Consider the following 25786-nt stretch of genomic DNA (forward strand, 5'->3'; position numbering starts at 1 on the left):
TATGGGGAGAGAAAAATTGATATAGGCTTGTTTATTGAAATATTGGTTTTGATGAGTTGTTTTCTTGTTTGCGACTTACCGTTGACAAGTTTCAAATTGATTCATAATATTTGAAGAGTGATTTTAAAACGGGTCGAGCGACATTTTTAAACATTCTGCAGTAAGTTAATCATCAAAGTTAACAGAGCGAAACATATCTTTTCAGTGATATTATACCTCACTTGTTACATAACAAGAAATATTCTTGAAGTTATGTTTTAAAAAAAGATCCGAAATGTTCTTATTATTTTCTTTGTTTTTAGCAGCTTTAATCACAAATATCTCAACTTCAAATAAGAATGGAGTTAGCGCTTTTGGCGGTTAAACTTTTCTTTTAAACATGCACTAATAGATAAATCCGGAAATCCAGAAACAGAAAATAATGACAGGCATCTTAATCATATAAATTATAATTATTCAATGCATACATAATATTGCAGACCATAACTCCAGTAATTTGGAAAAGGCAAGAAAGGATTTTATCTTCTTAGTTAGCTTATGATTTCTTTCACCAACTTTGCTTTTCTTGTCAAAGCTTTGTCAGCGGATTAATTTGTCGAATCATCTCACAATTTCTTCTTTCTTTCTTTCTTTCTTTCTTTCTTTCTTTCTTTCTTTTTTCTGGTTTCATGATTTGCGACCACTGAAACTGGAATTAAGTGTATATTTTCTTGTTGTGCTTTCGTAGGGAGGAAACTCATACCACCTCTTTTGGCAAATTACTTTGAAGTCTCCCACCTCGTTTCAGGCAGTTTGTAGCTGTGCACCCTGCAGAGGTACACAATGCCTCCAACCCCTTCGATCTTCTAATCATGTTCTCTCGAAAGTGTCATACGGAGGAAAATTGTTCTTGAACGTACGAAATATTCAGGGAAGTGCACTGCCCTCTGAATTAGGGCATTAGCGAGGTTATGTATATAAATCGCTTTAATTTATTAGTAAGGGGAGGGTACAGGAGGTGAGGGTGAAAAAAAAGGGTGAATGAATGACCAGTGGCCTATGAGGTGTGTGGATTTGCCCATGTTTTCCTCTTGTTTGCTGTCCGTGAAAATGCCGCCGCTCTAAGCCAGTCGACCTTACTCCTCTATTACATGCGTCCTCGCAACACGTCAGACAATGACTCCAAAATTTTCAACCAGTTTTGCTGCTTTTCAGTAGCTGAACAAAAGTGGGGAAAAGCACTGAGCAAAGAGCGATCAAGTTTTTCGTTGACATTGAGCGTGAACACTTTGTTATGAAATCTTACGTAACTCGGCGACGTTACAGCGGTACTTTGGCCATCACGAGCTAGCTACAGCCATTTTTACCCAGACGAATGGTTCTGGTCTACTTTTCCTTTTCCTCCACCGGGAGTTAATTGAGTCAGGTCAGGGAGATGGCTTAGATTCGACATCTGAAGGAGAGACAAGAGAATGTGACTCTGTTTTTATGAAAAAGGGAGTGATTTTGATTACATAGAACAGATAATTCGCCCATCCGTTCGACCATGTGGGCCGAGGACAAGAATATCATTCTAGCTTGAGGTTGAATGAGTTCATATTAGTCCAGGCAAAATATCCAAATAAAATCAGTGTTGGTCATCATATTGGTTTTAACCTGCAAGTAGTCAGAATAAGAATATTTACACTTATGTTCACATTCCATAACTTCTCTTTGCTTACACATTTACTTTAACTATGAAATTAAGGTCTTAAGGAACTTGGACCACTTGGGCCTAGCAAAGAGCTAGAAGAAAAAAGCTCTGGAGGAAAGAAAATCGTTGGGCTAAAATGTTTTATGATATACATTTCTGTGGAGCTTATGCAGTACTCAGTAAGCCCTCTGAGTTGAACAGAACAGATTATGTTTTCTTGTTATTTTGTTTTGTTTGTTTGTTTGCATATTTACGATACGATTTAAAACACACACACACACACACACACACACACACACACACACACACACACACACACACACACACACACACACACACACACACACACACACACACACACACACACAAAATCGCTGAACTGCGATGTCCAGCACGTTGCCGCTCCTAGTTGTTCCTAGTATAATGGCATACCGTACAGTGTATTTCTATATTAAAATAATGCTGTCTCAAATAATATCTCACTTCCTTTCTCTTGCCATACATTTACAAAACACAAATAATAGATTCACAATACACGGAACAATAACATTGTATAAAACAAAATACGATCACCGATACAGAATATACTGGAAAACTCTTCATTGTTTTACTCAATTATCGTAAAAAAACCCCATCTTACAATAAATACCTTCATAAATCATACTCAATGATCATAACGATTAAAACATATACGAGTACATTTATCATGTCTTCTTCTTCTTCTTTTTTTTCAAATCAAATAGCTTATAGTTGAAATTAAGGAAGAAGTGAAATCATAATAAATCTTCCAACCCTATCACCCCAACCAATGGAGGTAGTAGTATAGGCCTACGACTTTTACACTTCTCTCACATAAGATAAACACCTTTCATCAACACTCCATAAAACAAACTCATAGACCCCCACCTCTTACGCTCAGACAAAACAAAACAAAATCACCGTGGCACACCATAAGGCCCCGTAGCACACGCACAAACAGCGCCAGCTTTTGACGCTGACACGATGTTTGGTATTTCCTATCTAAAGAAATACGTGGTCGGTCGTTTGCGTCGAATTGCCACAGCTACTGCAATTTCTTGACCATTCTCCGAAAGCCAGTGTTAGTTTACTATCAAAAGTGAGTATATTGGCGTATGGTAAGGGAAAACGTTCTACACGTTTTCAGTAGTATAATATGTTGTGCATGATATTATCTAAGATTAAGCTCTAACGTTACACCTTTTCCAAAATTTTCCACCGCCATCTGTTTACGTTTGGCATAATTGCGCAACCATCATGAATACCAATTTATGGGACTACACACATATGACATGAAATCAACAAGGCAAGGTCTATGCTAGGTCCACTCTTACCTGTGGCTCAATGTCAATGGAAACCATGTTTTACGTTTTTGTCGTAGAGTCGAGCGTGACTATGATTACCATATGATAAGGTTATCTGTTGCTCAGTAGTTGAATTAATATAAATTTTAGTCTATCATATCATGTTTTCGTATGCAATCAATGATGCAATCAATCAACTTTAGCTTTTCCCCATAAAATTGCTTCAAACAAGCAATCTTCAAACAAGCAATCTACTAGCTAGAGTCTACGCCCATTCTCCAGTGTGGCAAGCATCTCCAATGGCTTTTTTAACTTGTTAGTTTGATTGAGGCATAATTTCAAGCCTTGAAACTTGTGTTATCATAAACAAAAGAAAACTCCTCAATTCATCTATCAATGATGGCCTGCTGCCTTGAAACTTGCCTTGAAATATTAGGTCTCATTGAGTTAATCCTCTGTATAAAAACAAAAAAAAACAAATTAGTCACTGAGTGACACAGTCTCACTTTGTTGTGAATCCTGAAGCTCCAGTAGCTCATCGCCAAATTTCATGTTTATGTGATGTTTCATGGTGACATAAGAAAGAAAATATGCAAGGTGATGACTTTTTTTATTGGAGAAGGCTGAGTGAATGGTAGTTCTTCAAAGAGTGGATCCGAATGGCACTTAACGACATATGTTACTTGATACAAATTTGAATTGTATTACTATAAAGAAACTATTAACTACTATTAGAAAAAATATTAACAAGATATTTTTATCCCTTACAGATTATGCGACAAACCTATAAAATTCAACATTTGTTGAATATGACAACAAATTTCTGAAATAGTCTCCACGTGTAAGAAGACATCTCGTGTTTACATCACAGTTCACACTGTCTAGCCACTGCGATTAAAAAAGGTGCTGGGATCCAGAGAGGATACAGACACACTCTTCATGAAAAAAAACCCATTGCATAAGAATGTTACATGCTGCTACCATCTTTCAGTCTGTGTACACTCCTCTATCTGGTACACACTGTTTATATAATAGCTTGTCCTGGGCATCAGAGGAGGGGGACATTTCATGAAGCAGTTTGGTCGGATATTTTTCTGACAAACTGTTACAAGCTACGGAAATCCTTGCATCTGATTGGCTGAGAGCAAATTTGTCCGAAACTTTGTCGGACAAAAAGCTTCATGAAATGCCCCCCAGGTGTTTCAAAACATTAAAGTGCAGCTAAAAAAGAGCATTCCAGTTTCCAGTGTCCATTGACCGACAAGAGTGCTAATCAATAGCTTAGCTAAGAAATGTCCACTTTGCTGCATTGATTTTGATATATTTCCCTCATTGTGTTATCTTTCCTTTTGCAGGATGAAATAGTTTCCCAGACAAACTCCTCTCCATATTTTAAGGAACGGTAAACAACATCAACAGCCGAAGAAGTGGATCCACTGCTGAGAATATAGCAAGACACTCTCCAACTCAAGAGTCATATACAGTAACTTGTAGACCTCTCAGCAGAGGTTGAACCCTGAAGCAAGATGGTGCTAGCAGACCTAGGTAGAAAAATTACGTCGGCGCTGAAGTCGCTCAGCAATGCAACAATAATTGATGAAGATGTAAGTATTTACATGGTTTTTAAGAGGCCTGTTGATATACTGTAAAGGAACTATGGAATGTGATTTTAATCTAATTCAGTAAACTTAGTTTGAAAGGGGAACAAAGACAGTGCTTTGAATAGTTTTGATTTTGCTACTAGAAGATTTTTATTCACACTATCTATTTATCTAGCGATCTACACATCACTGTGCTATTTTTCAGGTGAATATTTTGTGCCTAGGTTTCAGTACTGTAGGCCCCCTATGACAGTTTTATCCCTGTATAACCATGAGTGTTCCACATTACCTTTTTTGTGTTACCTCCTGTTTTCCCCACTGGAGATTATTTTTCACTTTCATGTACCTCTCCTTTTAATATTCATCTACATGTTTCTTAGTGGTTGTTTTAGAACTGCTTTTATACTCAAGGGCTGGGAAAAGAAGTTTTTGTGTCCATAGTATCTAACAAGAAATCATTTGACCTTTGCCTGCTCTAGGTACTCAACTCTATGCTCAATGAGGTCTGCAGAGCCCTGCTCGAAGCGGACGTCAATGTCCGTCTCGTCAAGAGACTCAAGGAAAACGTCAAGTCCGTCATTGACTTTGACGAAATGGCAGCTGGCCTCAACAAGCGCAAAATGATCCAGACTGCTGTCTTCAAGGAACTTGTCAAAGTAAGAGAGTGCTGTCACTCTTTACATAGTGTGAGAGCCTCACGTCACCTTTATAATGACTGTTGTGTTTTAACCGTTTTTTGTATTTCAACAGGAGATTTAGAGTGTATACTGGACAACTGCATTCTAAAATTACTTGACATATATCATAGCAGACGCACGCCTTGAGTTGTATGGAAAATTCGATTGAATATCAAGTAAACATTTGCTTTGGTGACATGGCTGTTTCAGCTGCAGTGGAAAATTGAAAATGTCAGAATACAATAGGAAGAGATTAGATTCTTTGCAAGCTGCATCTTTATTTGTTTTTGTTTTTGTTTTATGTAAGCACTGACAGACAGAGGTTGCGATGCATGGTATACTACTAATTGTCCCCGCCGAACGAGTTCGAGCAGGGGACTATGAAACGGGCTCCGTACGTGTGTGTGTCCGTGTGTCCGTCCGTCCGTGTGTCCGTCCGTCCGTGTGTCCGTCCGTGTGTCCGTGTGTGCGTCCGTGTGTGATCAAAATCTTCAATTTGCTACTTCTCTGTCATTTATGAGCCAATTTTGATTCTGTTTGCTTTATATGATAGCACTACATGGGAGCTTTGAAACTTCTACACAGAATTTCAGTCGTGACCTTTGACCTTGACCTTTGACCTATATTGTACATTTTGCTACAAAATGCTACTCCTTCGCCATTTCTAACCCGATTTCGATTCCGTTTGCTTTATGTGATGGCACTAGGTGAGGGCTTCAAAACTTCTACACAGAATTTTGACCTTTGACTTCTTTGACCTTTGACCTTGATTTTTTGACCTATATTGTACATTTTGCTACAAAATGCTACTCCTTCGCCATTTCTAACCCGATTTCGATTCCGTTTGCTTTATGTGATGGCACTAGGTGAGGGCTTCAAAACTTCTACACAGAATTTTGACCTTTGACTTCTTTGACCTTTGACCTTGATTTTTGACCTATATTGTACATTTTGCTACGAAATGCTACTCCTTCGCCATTTTTAACCCGATTTCGATTCCGTTTGCTTTATATGATGGCGCTAGTTGAGGGCTTCAAAACTTCTACACAGAATTTTGACCTTTGACTTCTTTGACCTTTGACCTTGATTTTTGACCTATATTGTGCATTTTGCTACAAAATGCTACTCCTGCGCCATTTCTAACCCGATTTCGATTCCGTTTGCTTTATGTGATAGCACTAGGTGAGGGCTTCAAAACTTTTACACAGAATTTTGACCTTTGTCTTCGTTGACCTTTGACCTTGATTTTTGACCTATATTGTACATTGGCTACAAAATGCTACTCCTTCGCCATTTCTAACCCAATTTCGATTCCATTTGCTTTATGTGATGGCACTAGGTGAGGGCTTCAAAACTTCTACACAGAATTTTGACCTTTGACTTCTTTGACCTTTGACCTTGATTTTTTACCTATATTGCACATTTTGTTACAAAATGCTACTTCCGGCGGGGACATATGTTACGCACCGCGTAATTTCTACTTTTCCTTGTTCAATTCACAAACGCTAATGTGAGGTTGAATGCTTTCAGGCTCTTCTATACACTTTTGTGAAATGTTGCTTCTTAAAGTAATCTTTAACCAGTTTCCTGCCAAATCATGGTTTTAATTTTCCAGCTTGTTGATCCTGGAGTGAAAGTGTGGACACCAATCAAGGGCAAACCCAACATTGTTATGTTTGTTGGCCTGCAGGGAAGTGGAAAGACAACAACTTGCACAAAGGTAGGTTACACTCTCTAATTCTCAAAAGGCTTCATTTTTTTTTTTTGGTCAATCTTAGCAAAGTAGGATACAGAAAATTGTATAAAGCCATTTTAGAAGGTAACTGTCACTAAAACTGTGTGTATTTCATGGAGAAAGTGTGTAAATGCAACCTGTCTTCTCTCCCTCTCCACCCAAAGTCCACCAGTTGTCTCTATGAACCTTGATATGTCAGTGATAAAATGTAGAATTACAGAGGATGGTTTGAATGTCAAACCATGGTTTAGAATATACCCTTTGACCTGCTTCTAACTCATGTTCTTTAATAAGCAGATATGTCAGTGATAAAATGTAGAATTACTGCGGATTGTTAGATGTCAAACCATGGCTGAAAATTAACCTTTTGACTCGCTACTAAAATATAGGCAGATATGTCAAGTGATAAAATGTAGAATTACTGAGGATAGTTAAATGTTAAACCATGGCTTAAAATGTACCTTTTGACCTGCCACTAATTCATGTTCTTCAATAGGCATGTTGTATATTTTCTCTAGGGTGCAGTTATTTCATTGTGATTTTCATTAAGAAAAAAAAAGGCCTAAAAAAAAGCTTCTATTTTAGCACCACAAATGTTTGATGAATTAGGATTCCTGTCAAGGAAGTTGGATTGAATTATTCAAGAAGGAAATGATTCATGTGAGGAACTATTATTTCTCTTCTGACAGCTTGCCTACTACTATCAGAAGAAAGGCTGGAAAGCCTGTCTAATCTGTGCTGACACATTCCGAGCTGGTAAGTGTTTTTAAAAGGTGTATAAAACATAGTTCTCAGAAGGGCTCAAAATTCATCTTCCCCCACTTGGAATTTGCTTACAATGTATCGAAAGTGTCAACCAAGAAACTTGTCTGATGCGATTTGTCTGGATAATAAGTTCTCTTGGAGTTTTTTGAGATCAAAGGTGTAAAATGATTTTAATCTTAGTACATGACTCTACCCAAAACAAATGATCAAGCACCCTCCTTCTTCAAGAGTGGATATTTAGAATGTTACGTGATGATTGATCAATTCGTGTCCTAACAGTAGTATTTCTAACAACTGCATGCAATTCACTTTTGCATGGAAGATCAATGGATGCTGCTATATCTACATTTATATATATAACATATTGTTATTAATTATTTCCTTTTTTAACACAGGTGCCTTCGATCAGTTAAAACAGAATGCAACCAAAGCAAGGATACCATTCTATGGAAGGTATGTAATACAATAAGCATTTTGCATGGTAGGTTATATTACTTCCACATCTAACACTGCCAATGCAGCAAAACCATGATCTCTTTCTCTACATCAAAGTTTTCAAGACACAAGCAGTAATTTACCAAAATCTTCCCTCTTCAGAGCTTTGTATTCAAATGAAAGAAGTTACAAAAGTGGGAAAGGGGGGCGGGTGGGAGTAATTAGGACTGAAATCTCACGTTTTTATTGCGGTTTTATCTGATGAGGATGTACTTCATGTCTTTGCTTGTGGATTGAAGAGAACATGTCCTTCTTTAACCTAGTGAACTTTATTGAACATAGACATGTGAGTATACTTACATATATTGCCCCAAAACAGTTGCCCTACTCAAAGGAAATACATCCTGAAGTCTAGTGTTTTATGTTGTAATACTGCCTTGCAATTCTCTGAGTAAGTGTCCATTATTGACTTAAGTTTGGTAGTAATTCCAAGATCCATGTTATGTGTCTTAAAGACGTGATGTAATGAGATGCTAAACTTTGTGTAATGTCAATGCTTGATTGCCAATTTCTGCTGAGTTGTGATGACACGAGCCGTAATTGTCATGATTTTATACTCAGCTACACAGAGGTTGATCCCGTCATCATAGCAGCGGATGGTGTGGACAAGTTCAAAAAGGAGAACTTTGATATCATCATCGTTGACACCAGTGGCAGGCACAAACAGGAGGATTCCCTCTTTGAGGAAATGTTGCAGGTCTCCAATGCTGTGGTAAGTTTGAGCTCACTTTTATTTTGCTTTTGGGTGTGTCCTCTGACTAGATTTGATACCATTTTCTTTTGTTTTAGCAATGATTCAATAGCGCTACAAGTAGTGATAGCTGCTACAAGACAAATTTGGGAGCTTTTGCATAGGAAAACTGGCATTCACCGGGCTGTCGTTTGAGATTTATGTTTTCAAAACAGATTATCTAATATCATATTTAAAGGGACTCAATGTCTTCTTCTGATCTCTTTGCTTTTCTGTAGCTGTGGCTACAGTTATAACATTTTTGCAGTAGCTCTGCTCACAGGTTCAGTTCTTTTGTCAGTTTTCAGGAGATTTAAATCATCACCAATCATGTATTTACTCGCATGGCTTGATATTGATGTGAACGAAGGCGTACTTGAGGACTAAAGAGCAAATACGCGAGTTGAGTTATGAATGATGTCATCAAATGAAATCCAAAACTTTTTAACTCTGGCATGTTCAGAGAGAGCCTGTACCCAGTTGCTCCCAACGTGCTGCAATGGTTAAACTTTTCAAAGAAGATTGTAGGGCTCCTTTGATATGATCATATGTGAACAAACTTTGCATCCCTGATCCACCACAGAATCCTGACAACATTATTTTCGTCATGGATGCCTCCATTGGTCAAGCCTGTGAGAGCCAGGCCAAGGCCTTCAAGGAGAAAGTGGACGTGGCGTCGGTCATCATCACCAAGCTGGACGGCCATGCCAAGGGTGGAGGAGCCCTCAGTGCGTAAGTGCCTTGGTTTACCCAGCTTGAGACGATCTGTGAGACCTCATTAGGGTTACTAGAAAGGAGAATTAAAAATAAAACAATAACAAATCTGCCAAAAGTTGTCAGCGAGTGCAGTTGAGTTAATGAATTGTGTATTCTGCTCTTGCTTGGTGAACAGTTTCTAGTTGAATCTCCATGTTTAAAAGAATATTTAGTGCTGATGAAAACATTTTATTTATTTGTTGTTTTTTGTAAAGCATTGAGTGGTGCATGATACCACTGAAACATTCCAATGTGAGTATGATTTTGAAATACCAGGTGTCTGTTACAAACAAACAAAAATTTTCCCAATGAAAACTCAGGATAATATCATCCTTCCTTTGATTAAACACAGGAAAAGACTGTTAAAAGTAACTTGGGTTTTCTGATGGAAAAATGTTTTGATACAACAGGCCCCAAGTGTGAAGAATGCTTTAGCTACTCTGTATTTAGCACTTGGCAGTTTTCTGATAATGACAACCTGTCCTTCCCAAAGAAAGTAATAGATTTCATCTTATCAGTAGATATTTGGTTGCAGTGTAGCGTACTGCAGGAATTATATGAACATGGCAGGGATCAACATGAATTTCTCACACACATAACACCTTCCTACACACGCAAAGACACACACACAAATAAAAGTGGCAGTGGGCAATTAATTTACTGAATTTTGAGATGGGTATAAAAATTTTTTTATTTTTTTATTTTTTTTTTTTCTTTGGAGATTTTTGTTGTATCCTAAAATTCCTGATGTGTACATAAAGAGAGAAAGAGAGATGGAGAGCGAGATATGTAGAGATAGATATACCTGTTTACGTGAATACATATGCTCATTTGCCCCCTAGTGTTGCAGCCACTAAGAGTCCAGTGATCTTCATTGGAACCGGTGAACACATAGATGATTTTGAGCCGTTCAAGACGAAGCCCTTCATCAGCAAACTTCTCGGTAAAGAGGATTGTTTTTGCTCTGTGCCATGGTTTTCTACCTCTCAGACCTTAATATGCCACAAACAAAAGTCTGTTGTCCTTGCAGATCCTGATGAAATGGGAGAAGGAAAAATATCTTATCATCATCGTCATCATCTGTGATTTTGATTGTAATCCAGTGGTTTTTTGGTGTAACAAGGAGGTTAGGTTATTCTTTGGTGGAAAGATTCAGCTAGATGTAGCAATTATTTTGTAATAGCCGATTCTCATCATAAGAATAGCATAAAAAGGTGACTTGTAGTGAAGAAAAATTATAATCTACCCTGTCATTCAAATCAATGACATTATTGCGTTGAGTTGGTTTTATTGCAGCTGATTGACAAATTTCCATACGTCTGTCATGTTGTCATGATATGATTGTGTGGTTGCTTGACTATATTTGCATGGTTGCAGTTATATTTCATGTGATGAGTGTCTCATAGTTTTGCCCTCTTTGTTTGACAGGTATGGGGGACATTGAAGGTTTGATTGACAAGGTCAGTGAACTCAACCTGGATGAAAATGAGGAACTCATCAACAAGCTCAAGCATGGTAAGACCATCCTGTCAATATAAGGAGATACCCCTTGGAAATATTTTATTATATTGAATGACATTACTATTTTAGATGCAGTATTGTGTTTATGAAGTTTTTGCTCGAATTTGCCAATGTCTTGTGTGTGATTTACCTGGGAATATGTGATGATAAGTTGACAGAGATCTACAGATATACACCTCTTCCAAAACTTTCGTGAGGGTTAGCAATTTCATGTTGTTTACTCATCTGTAAGAACACACTACAGCTGTGAGTGCTCGAGAATTGGAGTTTAAGCTAAAACAAAATATCGGAGTAACCTGTGCGATTACTAATTGATGTTGCTGTCTTTACCGTTACACAGGTGAATTCACCCTGCGGGACATGTATGAGCAGTTTCAGAACATTATGAAGATGGGACCTTTCGGACAAATTATGGTAAGTTGTCACATATAATAGGATTTGGTCCTTTGGTTTTAGTCCAGGTGAATACAGGATCTCAGGGATCCAGATCCTGTTGTGCTCCCTCTGCTGAATTTGTGAAGAACTTAGCAGACTCTGTGAGGAATTGTCAGCAGCATAATTAGTATATCCGACTCTTTCAAAGACTTCCGTTTCTCAAAAACCAGTAGCTGCTTTGTTGTCTCTTTTTTGTGTGTCCACGATCAAAATGTAGACCATTGATTTGTATTATGTCTCTTTCGAGAGCATAGAGACGTCCCACAGTGTAACTGTGTTGTACCCTTCGTATGCTTAACGTTATGAGTGCTATCAGTGGAAAAGTTCTTCACGCAGTGACGTTTGTCTTTGACTGGACCCTTCTGTACAGGGTATGATTCCAGGATTCAGCAGTGACTTCATGACCAAGGGCAACGAGCAGGAGTCTATGGCGCGGCTCAAGAAGCTGATGACAATGATGGACAGCATGAATGATGAAGGTGAGCAGAAGTGGTGATGTCTAGATTGTTGCTACATGCACATGGGAATGCATGCATAAACACATGCATACACACATTCAACTTTGTACATACATATCCATGCATTCATACATATGAATGTGTAAACACACATATATACATACATACACCATATTAGATAATATGTACATACTTAAAGACAGATATATCATTTACAGTGTATATGTATGTCATGTCATACTAGTACTATCTGCATGATCTGTTGTAGCAGTGTACTGTATAACGAATGTTCGTGTGCATTTTAGATTTGCGAATTTCACGAGAGCCAAGATTCGCAAAATTAAAATGCACGCAAAAGTTCTTGTCCACACTATATGCATTGAATGTTAGAGGCGACTCGCGAAAATTTCTTGCTGTGAAAATATTGTGTTTTACAGTACCCACTATTAACACAAAACTTGGCAATCGACTGCAGTCCCTCAAAGTGACTTTCAACCCATTTTTGGTTGATTGCAATAAACAAAAAGATACATTTGAACTTGAGTGCAATCAGCAAAACAGAACAACAACAGTTTGATTTAGATCCAATAGACATTAAGAACGTCAGGATTTTTAGCTCACCTGAGCCAAAGGCTCAAGTGAGCTATTGCGATCGCCCTTCGTCCGGCGTCCGTCGTGCGTCGTGCGTCGTGCGTCGTGCGTCGTCCGTCGTCCGTCGTCCGTCGTCCGTCGTGCGTCGTCCGTCGTGCGTCGTGCGTAAACTTTTTACATTTTCATCTTCTTCTTGAAAACCCCAAGACCGATTTTCATCAAACTTGGCAGGTAGCATCCCTAGGGGGTTAGGAACTCAATTTGTTAAAATGGGCACCATGCCCCACCCAGGGGGCCCCCAGGGGGGCCCAAACCCCTCAAAATTAAGGAATCTGTAAAAATCTTCTTCTCTAGAACCAGAAGTGATAGAGCTAAGTTAATACTATGAGTTAGTACATTGATGACTGTAGTTTCAAGTTTGTTCATGGCAAAATTAGGGGTGCCCCCCTTGGGACCCAGGGGAGGGGGGTGGGGAGGGGTTCTAATGGGGCCTAAATTGTACATTTTCATCTTCTTCTTGAGAACCCCATTACCCATTTTCACCAAACTTGGCAGGTAGCATCCCTAGGGGGTTAGGAACTCAATTTGTTAAAATGGGCACCATGCCCCACCCAGGGGGCCCCCAGGGGGCCCAAACGCCCCAAACTTAAGGAATCTGTAAAATTCTTCTTCTCCAGAACCAGAAGTGATAGAGCTAAGTTAATACTATGAGTTTGTACATTGATGACTGTAGTTTCAAGTTTGTTCATGGCAGAATCAGGGGTGCCCCCCTTGGGACCCAGGGGAGGGGGGTGAGGAGGGGTCCTAATGGGGCCTAAATTGTACATTTTTATCTTCTTCTTGAGAACCCCATGACCCATTTTCACCAAACTTGGCAGGTAGCATCCCTAGGGAGTTAGGATTTCAATTTCTTAAAATGGGCACCATTCCCCACCCAGGGGCCCCCAGGGGGGCCCCAAACCCCCAAAATGAAGGGATCTTTAAAAATCTTCTCTAGAATCAGAAGTTATAGAGGTAAGATAATACTATGAGTGAGTACATTAATGACTGTATTTTCAAGTTTGTTCATAGGAGATCAAGGGGTGCCCCTCTTGGGAGCGGGGGGGGGGGGGGGGGGGGGGGGGGTTGGTTTGGAAGGTCCAAATGGGGACCTGAATTGTACATTTTCATCTTCTTCCTGAAAACCTCATGATGTATTTTCATCAAACTTGGCAGGTAGCATCCCTAGGGGGTCAGGATCTCAATTTATAAAAATGGGCACCATGCCCCACCCAGAGGGCCCCAGGGGGCCCCAATCCCCCCCCCCCCCCCCCAAATTAAGGAATCTTAAAAAATTTGGGCCCTTATTGTACAGTTTCATCTTCTACTTGAGAATGCCTGATCAAATTTTGGTAGAGCTGTGAATAATTTAGATTAGTGACTGCGTGAAAGATGAACTTGCGATACTCAGGTGAGCGCTAGACCCGCGGGTCTCTTGTTACAAATGTATGTGTTTCTGAAACAGTGATATCTCTCCAGACTCCGATGTCAGACAATGTTTAGACAATGTTGTCAAAACTTCACCTCTCTCTCTCTCAGGTTTGTCTTACCACTAATACCAGTATGTAATACCATGTGATTAGTTCAGATAAGTTTGTTACAGTCACCAGAGTAGAAATCATAGTTATACATCTGCACATCATTTCATGAGGATCTGCTGTCTATGGTGTAGCTCAGTGGATAACACCACAGTCTCTCAATCTTGAGGTCTCTGGTTCAAGTCTACTAACAGTGGCAGTTATGTCCTAAGGTGCTTGTCTTCATTGCAGAGTTGTACGGAGGGGACTTCCAGTTGTCTGTTAGGTGGTAGCATACTCATGAAGCTCTCAAGCGCTTCCTTTATTAGTGACAGTGTACTATAAATCCAAAAAATCACAATCATTTGATTGTCAACCGTCAGAAATCTAGCAATGTAATTACTATGGTACTAGCTACTCATCAAGATTTGAAGTGAGGAGGGTTTGAGGCCACTATTCTGTACTGAGCATATGCAAAGAAGTTGTTTAGTTGATTCAAAGGATATTTCCAAAACAGGAGTTGATGTCTTTTTCCACGAATGCATTCTGTCAAACTTTTTTAGAGTACAAGGCTAAGTGGTATTAATGATACACTAAGGATACCCATATTTCCTGCAATTATGTCACTTGGTTTCATAAACTGAAAACCTGCCATCAGATGGATGAAACTGTTTTTGTTTTTGAGAAGCCATTAATGTTCCACAAGTTCCACAAAGCCAGAGTTCCTATAACAATTAGAAAAACACTTGGAGAGCACAGACCTCCACCAAGCAGCTCATTTCAATTGGTATCCATACTGAAATTCATCCATTTTACCTCATCAGCTTCCTGCTGGGCGGTGCCTTGAGCAGAGCACGCGCTTTAGTGCGTGTATGCAAACCTCAAATACGCTTGTGGCTTAAACTCCCAAGTTCATTGGCCATATTTGCCAAAAGATTAAAAAATCCTTCAAAACAGTAAACTTCAAAACAAAATGTAATCAACTGTTCCATGTAACATTATCACCTTATCCTGTAAGATTCATCGACAGCTGTTCACATCTTTTTGAGTTATTTTGCAAACAGACAAACAAACCGTCACCAACAAAAACATAACCTCTTTGGCAGCAGAGGTAATAAATGTTCTTTGGTATGTACTTTACAATTGACAAGCTTACACAAGTATATGTATGGATTGAGTAAATGCAGTAATATTAGTAGAACACAGCAGTGAAAGTTTGAGGAAAATTGGACAATGGGCTCAAAAGTTATGGATTTTTTACACTTTCAGTGCAGCCATCACTGCTACAGACTTCTACAGTCTGTGTTGTCACATATGTCCAGCGATATAAAGAAAGTATGAACAGAATTCAACACATTTTCATATTTATGGCTATTTGAAAGAGCACTTGACTTACCTCTTTCTGAAAGCAGGGGGAATGATGTTACCCTTATCATGTGTCAGTAACAAAGTAAAGGGAATATGTACTTCTCATTTTAAAAATGAAATTTTATGGAATTCTAATCATATTTTCTTTTGATATATTGTACATCTCAAACTGTAGTAGTCCAGCAATGACTACATAGAAACTTTGAGAATTTAAAACGTTTGAACATATTGTCCGATTTTTTTTCAAACTTTCATGAATATGTTGTACTAATATTGCTGCATTCACTCAATTCACACATACATATTTTTGGGGTGAACTTGTCCTTTAATGTGGTATTATACACCATTCTCAGCTAGCTTTGCCTAATTGTATCCCCCGAACAGAGTACGGAGGGTACTATGGATTTTTGTATCCCCCGAACAGAGTTCGGAGGATACTATGGATTTAGCCTCTTTGCACCGCCACGCCCGCGTCTGCCGCAGAGATTTTCTTGTGAGAGCTCTACTGGCTGCAGTTCTTCTTAGATCATCTTCAAATTTGGCATGAAAGTGTGTTATGGTAAAACGAAGACGCCTATAGTTTTTGGTGATGGCGCCCTGGCTTGTTCCGTCTTTATACATGAAAAGGCACATTTAACAGGGTCTGCTTGTGTGTGCAACGCTGGCCTTGTTTCTTGACCGATTCTTTTCAAATTTGGTATGTGAATGTATCATAGTCAAATCTATACACCTATACCTAATAATAATGCTGCCCTCACTGTTCCACCTTTTACAGGCTCAAAGGTCACCCTGATCATGTCAAAATTTGCAAAAGTGCTTATTTATGCAATAACTTGATTGTTACTCAACGGATTTTATTCAGACTTGCTGAGGAGGTGTATTGGTGGTCATTCTACATGAAGGACACAACAGTTTGTGGTGACGGCACCCTCAGTGTTCTGACTTGGATGCCATGTCACATTTCTTGTGTGCGCTCTATTAGCCACATTTCTTATCAGATTTTCTTCAAATTTGGCAAAAAGGTGCATTATAGTGAAATGAAGATGCCTATTGTTTTTGGTGGTTGCGCCCTCGCTTGTTCCGTCTTTATACACAAAGTGGTAAATATTTCAGGGTGTGCTTGTGTGTAAGATCCTGGCTGTGTTTCTTGACTGATTTTTTTTTTTCTCCAAATTTGGTATGTTAACATATTATAGTCCAATCTAGACACCTTTACATATTGATACTGCTGCCCCCACTGTTCCACCTTTTACAGGGTCATAGGTCACCCTGATCAGGACAAAATTTGCAAAAATGCTTATTTATGCTATAACTTGATTGTTACTCACTGGATTTATGCACACTTGGGAAGGAGGTGTATGAGTGGTCATTTTATAGTAGGACACAACAGTTTGTGGTGATGATGCCCTCAGTGTTCGATTTGGATGCCATGTCACATTTCTTGTATATGCTCTATCAGCCACATTTCTTGTAGGATACCATTCAAACTTGCTGTGGAGGTTTATGGGGGTTATTCTGGGTAACAAAAGTTTTATGGAGAGCGCCCTCATTGTCTAGACTTTTATGGAATGCCATGTCATATTTCTTATGCCATACCAGCCTCATTACAGTGATCATAACCCAGTGTATTTGAAGACTCGTACCAATAACCTGTAGTGGCACAAGGTAAATTCTGTGAAAACAACTGAAAAACACCCAAAGTGCAAACATTGGTTCCCAGTTGCCATATTATTCAACAGTTTAGCCTTAAAAAAAAAATCATCCAAATGGGGTATGGGGGGGGGGGGTGGGTTCGGGGGAAACATGTGCTCGATCGTGTCCTCCGGCCGAGTGCTGTAGTTATCAATTTGTTTTCAATGTGTACAAAAAAAGAAAATCTAAATATGGTACACTGTTCTAATTGGTTTTGTCAACCATGTGAATTTGGTGCAGTAGTGTTTGATATAATAGGGCTAGTCATGAAAGGTTTTGCTCCCAGAGTGTTACATGTGATACTACCTCAGACAGCTCTGTGACACGCTCATTTAATAGTTGCCCTTTGCAGACTGGATAAGTGTGTATCTCTGGAATGTCCCCCTCAATAATGTCAGGCACATGAGGGCTCTTGCCAATAATTACTAACTCCAAGCTCCTCTTTCTGATTGGTGCAGCATCTCTTATTAGAGATTCAGTCATGGAGATTTTACCATGACGTATACTGAGGTCAATTTTTTTTTTTCATGTCCACTCAGACTGTCCTCACTCATCACTGGCATAGGTGATGCTTCTTGACATAACATGGTAATACTTCAGATGCATCCAATTCTGAGCAGAATACTAAAGATTGTTTCTTAAGAGAAGCCTGTGCTGACATTTTCTAAGTGTCTGATAATTCTAATCTACATTTTTGATGCCTACAACTGGAAAGAGAGGATTCTAAAACCCAGGATAAGCCTGTAATGATTTTTTGAAAAAAATGAAAATGAGCGAGCCAAGGAACGATCCACACAATTTGACATACGTCACAGGTGCCAACCTGCGACTTTAGCAAAACAAACTACACATGTCAATTTACTGATGAAATCTCACACGAAGTACTGCAAAAACTGTTATTTAGTAAAATTGCAATATGGAGCTGAAATAAACATGTTAAACAATATTTATTAATTTTTAAAAGGAATTTCTTCAAAAGCTTTTTATTTAGATAAAATTTGTGGGGAATATTCCAGTTATGCAAAATGAAATTGGTATCATTGTCCGAACGTGCTGCCCATAGAAAACTGTGTGTAAGTAACGTTGCACTAACTATGCATTATGAGCGATAATGGTTTGACAGTTCAAACTATCTAACGAAGATGAGGACCGAGTGATTCTTAAAATCTAAATCCAAAAAACAGTCAACGGCAATCACGGTTTACGCCTAGTTACCCAGTACACATAGACTCTAGACTAGAACTAGGACTAGGACTAGTGAGCAGTCAAGGACCGAGAAGATTCTACGTGGCAGTTCAAGTCTTGATGAGTAGGCCCCTACACTGCCCCGCCGACAGCTGTGTGCACAGCGCTAATAATAGGCACAGCGTAAACGTTATACTAGTACATACCCCTGCTGCCAGAACTTGAAGGAAGTCCAAACGAAAGTCCAGACTCCAAGGTCTAGCATTGCCGCTAGATCTAGGCCCTTGTGGTGTAGGCCCTGTTGTTTCTGTGCTGAATTTTGCAGGTAAGGTATCTGCTTTATGGATTTTCAATGTTTTTGTAGTCGAGATAAATCCCATGGTAGTCATATTAACACCAAGGACTGGATCTAGTTTTAGTAGGACCCATACCTCGCAAGAGTGGCCTGACCACGTAGATACAAACAGTCCCGCCGCTTCGCGATCCAAGCGCTGGTGTAGGTATAGTGCTAGAGTACTTCCGTATCCATGTAGATATCTCAAAATTCACTTAACCATATTGCACCAAAATCACAAGAAATATTTTATGACTCATGTCCACTTGCTCATGCTAATTGGAACCAAATCGCAAGTCGGGAAGCATAAGTGAAGTTGTCGACTTTCCTGTCGTCGCTAAAAATAATCTGCTCTGTACGACTTAACAAGAGTGATCGCGGCGTAGTAGCCCTACCTGCCTGCGCACGCACAGACTGAAGTTAGCCATCTAATATCATGAGACAAATTTTTCAAGTAATCGGGAGCACAAAATCAATTTATAAATTATTTGAGTTAAGTTGAATGACAAATATAGTTCGTAAATCACACAAATCGCCAAAATCATGACATTTTTTAGTTTAGTTCCCGCGTAAATTCCCCGTTCGCACAGTACTAGTCGGCTAACTTTAGTTCTAGATTGTGCATGTCGCGTTTACCAAGATCTCTCGCGAAGAGTTACTTTTTTTTTTGAGTGACAATTTGAAAATTGGCGTCAATATTGATACTTCTCGATTACCGATTTCATTCAAATATAATACAGTATTTTGAAATATGCTTAGAAGTATGTCCTGTAATTTTGGTGCGATTTGGTTCAGCAAAATTTGAGACACTGCTGCATGGATAGGACAGTACACAAGTGCCGCCTGCTAGCTAAATTGGGCCTAAGCGTCGTCTGCTACTCGGCACGATTTAACGCACGTGTATGTGAGGGCTTGTAATCAGTGATATATTTGGCACCTGTGACATCACGACATCCGGGCTCGTCAGCTCATTAGCATAATTCTCACCCAAAAAGTTCCATTTTTAAAATGAAATTACGAACTAAATCGTTGTGAAATTTTGATTCTGTTTGCACCACTGGGTCTTTTAGAATTAAAAGAACAACATATAAAAAAATAAAAAAACGGTACTATGCCCTTTTAATGGCCATTAAGGCACTGAAACCTGGTTTACAGTCAGTAATTTGCAGATTGACCATGGAGTGTGTACTTTCATGAAGTCCTACTTGTGACCTCAAAGGAAGTCATAGATGTGTTCATATAGGTTTTCAGTTGTCTGCTGCTTCAGCATTTTTTCATCAGTGAGAGGATCTGCTTATCATCGTCATGGCCATCATCATCATCATGGCCATCATCATTATCTTTGCTGTCATCATCATCATCATCATCATCATCACCATCATCATTCTAGTCATCACCATCATTCTCATCGCCAATATCACATCACATTTCCAGTTATATCCATCATCGTCATCACTATTATCATCATCCCAGGCGTGACCATGATCATTATCACTCTTATCACGCCAGTCATCGTAGTCATCATCATTCTAGTCTTCACCATCATTGCCGTTATCATTACCCCAATCTCTTTGATTATCATTATCATCATGTGACCATCATCATATCAATCATTACCATTATCATCATCCCCGTTGTCATTATCCCAATCGCCAGCATCATCTCTATGATCACATTCCAGTTATCGCGCATATCATCATTCTAGTTATTGCCATTATCATCATCAACATCATCACCATTTGCCTCTTTCCTGTTAACACCATCATCATCATATGACCATCACCATTCTAATCATCATCATAACCATCATCCCCATTGTCATTATCCGAATCACCATCATCATCATCAGTATGATCAACATTCAAGTCATTGCCATCATCGCTCCAGTTATTGCAGTTTATCCATCATCACCATCATTCAGAACACCGCAATCATTATCGTCACCATTGTCGTCCTAATTGCCACCATCAACGTTATCACCATTATCATCATCCATATCATCTCCATCTTTGTCATTGCCTGCATCGCCATTGATATCGCTATCCATCGCATTCATCATCATCATCACCACCATTGCCATCATTGTGGTCATCATCACCATCACCATCATCATCCCATTCATTGTCAACACATCTGCCGTCATCATCACCATTATTTTTATCATCATTGCTGACACATAACGAGGTAATCTTCACCTGTGTGTTCAGTTATGCCCTGAAAGTGATGTGCCTTTATGTGTGTGTATAATACCACTCAGAGCTGGACAGCAGGGAGGGGGCCAAACTCTTCATGCGCTGCCCTGGCAGGATCCAACGAGTGGCCCGGGGCTCTGGGGTGTCGGTCAGGGAGGTCCAGGAGTTGCTGCAGCAGTACCAGAAGTTTGCCCAGATGGTTAAGAAGATGGGTGGCATCAAAGGACTCTTCAAAGGTTGGTTGAGGTCATACGACAGAAGTAACAACAACACCAACAACTAAAAAAAAAAAATCTTGATGAGCTCTAAAAGATAGTGCCCTGTTTTGTACGTTGACAACACATAGTAAAGGAGTTGAATAGACCTTTTTTGTGACAGTTCTTTGGCATGGTTTGGCTTGATTACAGTTATCCTTTCTTCCCACTAAGGGACGCCCACACTTTGTCTAGTGAGGGACATTTTGTCAAAGTGGGCTTCTTGAGACACTGAGGCAGGGAAAGATTCATTTGCATAATTGCAGAGTTCCCAACAGTTATCTTCAACTTATATCAAAGATAGTGCCCTGTTTAGTACCTTGAAAACATGTAGCAAAGGAGTTGAGTAAACCTTTATGTGACTGTTCTTTGTCATGGTTCGGCTTAATTACAGTTGTCCTTTCTTCCTGCTATTGGACGCCCACACTTTGTCTAATGGGGGTCATTTTGTCAAAGTGGGCTTCTTGAGAGAATGACGCAGGGAGAGATTCATGTGCACAATTGCAGAGTTCCCAACAGTTATCTTGTATATGATTTCAGGACACATTGTAAGGCTTTGTATAGAGTTGTACACAAGGAATATTTAAAAGGGAGCGTATGCAGCATTGTATTTTGTTTTATTATGGGATGAAGTACGCTTTAGAAGAGAAATGAAAGAATGTTTAAGAGAAAAAATGATAACTGTCACGCAAAAAGTTGAGGTAGGGAACGTGTCTAGGAAGGTACAGTGCCTTCACTGCTTAAAATGTGAACCTAGCAAAGCATCTGGTTTGAATCAGTTTTATCAAGATGCAATGCAGGAGCAAAAAAAGCAAACAAACAACATACAAAGAAACAGATCACAACAAAATGTTGGTAGAGCAAGATCTACTGGTATCAATAACTTATAATTGCCAATAGTATGTCTGTATTCCATCCATTAGATGTGATATACATTGTATGTATTAAGATGATGCTGCTGCAGTTCTAGTCAGTGACTCTTTTCAGAAAAATGATTCTATGGTGATTAGTTTTGAAGTAGAAGTGATTGTTTCTACTAATCGCTAACAATGAGAATAAGGATGCCAAATTGTATATGACACCATCAATAAAGAGTTTCTTGATAGCACAAACTTGCTGTCATAGATCCTTGCAGCAAAATTCTATTCATGGTTTTTGTTCACTACAATTATACGAGTAGAATAAAACTAACGATAGTAGGTGCTTCACTAAAATCTTTTAAAGAAAAAGGTTTCAGTCTATGATTAACCCATTAAAGACTGACTGATTTTCCTATAACACCCATTTACCCCAGCCCACGAATACTCAGGACTAGTCTTTATCAGGTTAAGCAACTACCACCTTCTCCCTCTGAGAAGTCACCTCTGCCGAGTTACTGCAACTGTTCAATACCATCCTGGCAAGAATGTTATTCATTTTCCCCCAGTTAAAAAGCACAGAGGAAAGTAATGAGTTGAACACAGAATGCAGTTTTGATTGTAGCTCATTTCAGAGTATACATGTTATTGATATTTTTGTCGATCTTCATGTATCGGGGGAGAGTGATGAGGCATGATAGTAGAAACAATCCCCATATTTTTGTTTCTTTATTCCTTTTTCCGTGACCGTGTAGATGGGAACATGTCCAAGAACGTGAACCCAGCTCAGATGGCAAAGATCAACCAGTCGATAGCCAGGGCCATGGATCCCAGAGTCCTGCAGCAATTAGGTGAGTGACTGGTGTGCATGTGTGCATGGCAATGTACCAATGCCGCTGTCTTCCCTCGAATGAGGAGTGGGGTTGGGAGGAGATGCTATTGCTAGAATATTGATAATAATGATAATAAAAAAGAGCAGTAACACATCTTTTATTGAATCCTATCCAACTCCCAGTTCTGCTCCCCTTCATTGAGATTCCTGAAATAGTAGCATATGTTAATGTCATCAGCTAGTAATACACGTTTTATATGAGAAGAGGATTTTTTATTTGTAGCCATCTGACGAGGTAAGTATTGGATATCTTTGTGTTCTAGGACTTTGTCAGGGGCATGGAATAACGGAAAGCTATAATTTCACTTGACCTCTCTCATACAAAAGTAAGCCAATTTGGCTCATCTTAGAATACCACTGACTGCCACAAGCAAAGCAAACTACAATGCCAGTACATAAAATACGAGCAATACTTTAGATTACCTTATATCGTACTGGTGAGATGTGTCTTGTACACCATGCAGAAATGTCCTATGCTGTTTAGGGAAGTAATGGTAAATGTGATCTTTTTGAAAATTATGTTTAGTGCAAAATACTGTAAAAAAAAAAAAAAAAAAAAAAAAACCCAGAAAGATTTGAGAGAAAGAGATCATCAAAGATTATGAAACCATGATGGGGTGTGGTAGGGAACATGATACAAATGAAAAAAAAATATTTGAAGCATATCTTTTAAAAACACAGTTAGCTTCCCTTTAATTTTTGTGAGTTGTTTTTCCAATGCAAGCAAAACATTAGTGTGCAAATATTAGTATTTTAACTTGTAGTTCCTCCAGCCTGAATTCAATTTGCCTTTTATTTTGATCCCATTGCTGCAGTTGGAGCATATACCAGCATCGAGTTGTTGCTAAGAATCAAACCTCAACTAAAGCCTCAGATGAGCTGCAGGCTAGTCATGCATTAGCTGTGTGAAGGAAGACTAGATTCAAAAAGTTGGGATGCATTCTCAGCATTTTAGATTCTGTCTCATGTGTGTGTAGGTTTTACTTTCATGTGTACTGAATGCTCCCTGGGACAAATGAAGAATAAGCAATGCCCTGTATTCAAATTTAGTCCAGACCCCGACATTCCTCGATACTTTGGACATTGATACTCGTGGTTACCCAAAGATGCATCTTCATTCAAACCTAATAATATGCAAAATCAATGTAGTAAAACATGGATGTTTCTGTGTGTCAATGGTTACTACCAATGTATTAACTATTGTAAAAATCAGCACTTTTTGTGTCACTTATCAAATGTTTGTGGTTTTACAGTACTCATAATGATGCCACTGCTAATACTGCCCAGACAAAAGCAGAGAAATCAAGTGAATGTTTTAGTGGCAAACTGTGTTAGAAAACTGTGATAATAAGAGGGAATGTCTCTCTTGATTCTTTCTTGCACAGGAGGAATGAATGGACTCCAGAACATGATGCGACAGTTCCAGCAAGGACCAGGTGGCGGAATGGGGGGCTTGGGTAATATGATGGGTGGCGGCCAGTAATCTGTCTGTGACTATACCAACCATGATACCTAAAATCAACAGACTTTATATTTCTCTGCCATGCCAAAGCAGCTCTAAAGAGCCTTGGCAGAAAACTGAACTTGAGTTGAATGGAACATTATCCTTCTGTGATCTACTCTTCTTCTTGATGCCCTGATGCTGAGTACAGGAACATGTTAATCAGGTCAGGACTGGTCATGCCTAGCTGTGAGGACGTGCAGTCAATCTCTTCCCAAACGTTCTTCAAATGGCTGCGTCAATCATCAACAAGAGACATTGCTGCTCTATTCCTCCATATCAAGAATGTTGAGAGACATTAGAAGACATTGCAAAGAGACATTATCAGGGGTATATCCTCCTTGAGCTGAGATTTGGTATCCCGATGCCAAGCTTGGATTCCTTTCATATTTGGTTCTCCCCACTGTCCAAATGGATGTGATGTGAGAATGATTGTATGCTTAAATATGTTGACAACCCACATCCCATTTTGGATTTGTTTCGATGCCTTCATTTCATTTTTACTCTTTGGGGGCTTCCTTATTCTCCCCCCCCCCCCCCCACCTTCAGTTTGATAAACAAGGTAATGCTATTAAAATGGGTGAGATATCACAATCAATAAACCTGCTGCAGGGTGTATCTCGCACGGTCAAGGCGTATGAGGATAAGTTTAGATTAACCATCATACATGGAGCAAAGGCTTGGAATTGATAAAGCTTTAGGTCAAGATATAACAAGGCAAGTCAGAGATATCTTTATACTTGAATTTAGTCGCTTTTTTTTTCTATGTGCTCTCATGGACATCAGTCATGTGTTTGAGCACACTTCTTACTGTTAGTTTGTACAGAGAATGCTTCTTCAGGACTTTTCACGGGTCTTTGTATCCAGAAGTATCTTATAAGTAGATTTCCTTATTCTTTGGTCGTATACTCTGAAATTATTCCTTTTCTTTTTCTTTTACTTAAAGAAGGAAATGTAGCCATTTGGCTCCCATAACACCATAGTCGGTTTGCTTCCTCTGACCTCATGTTTGGTACTTTTTGTTTGCAAGGGAATTTTCTCATGCAGACATAACAGCAAACTAAAGAGGAAGGTGAGCCAGAAGAGAAATGTGGTCATTCTGGCTGTGCAAGGGAAGATAGATTTTATTCTGATCCCATGATCTTACTAGTCCCATGCCATTACTGACTAGTCATTCATTCGTGTGTTGGATATATT

At 39.2% G+C, this 25786-nt stretch overlaps 1 protein-coding gene across 1 annotated transcript; it reads left to right on the forward strand.

Moving 5' to 3' along the window:
- Window positions 1–4497: 4497 nt before the first annotated feature.
- On the forward strand, window positions 4498–24963 carry LOC139741218 (signal recognition particle subunit SRP54-like). Its single transcript, XM_071651811.1, has 14 exons — window positions 4498–4598; window positions 5075–5251; window positions 6888–6992; window positions 7697–7763; window positions 8168–8225; window positions 8829–8979; window positions 9581–9729; window positions 10596–10696; window positions 11182–11268; window positions 11615–11688; window positions 12080–12188; window positions 21151–21321; window positions 22952–23047; window positions 24474–24963. Exons 1-14 carry the CDS (start codon window positions 4521–4523, stop codon window positions 24569–24571), a joined length of 1521 nt encoding a protein of 506 aa, XP_071507912.1. The 5' UTR covers window positions 4498–4520; the 3' UTR covers window positions 24572–24963.
- Window positions 24964–25786: the final 823 nt, after the last annotated feature.

The sequence above is a fragment of the Diadema antillarum genome, unplaced genomic scaffold (assembly GCF_040938485.1).
Source record: "Diadema antillarum isolate AM-2024a unplaced genomic scaffold, OU_Dant_1.0 seq00000910_RagTag, whole genome shotgun sequence".
NCBI classification, from domain to species: Eukaryota; Metazoa; Echinodermata; class Echinoidea; order Diadematoida; family Diadematidae; genus Diadema; species Diadema antillarum.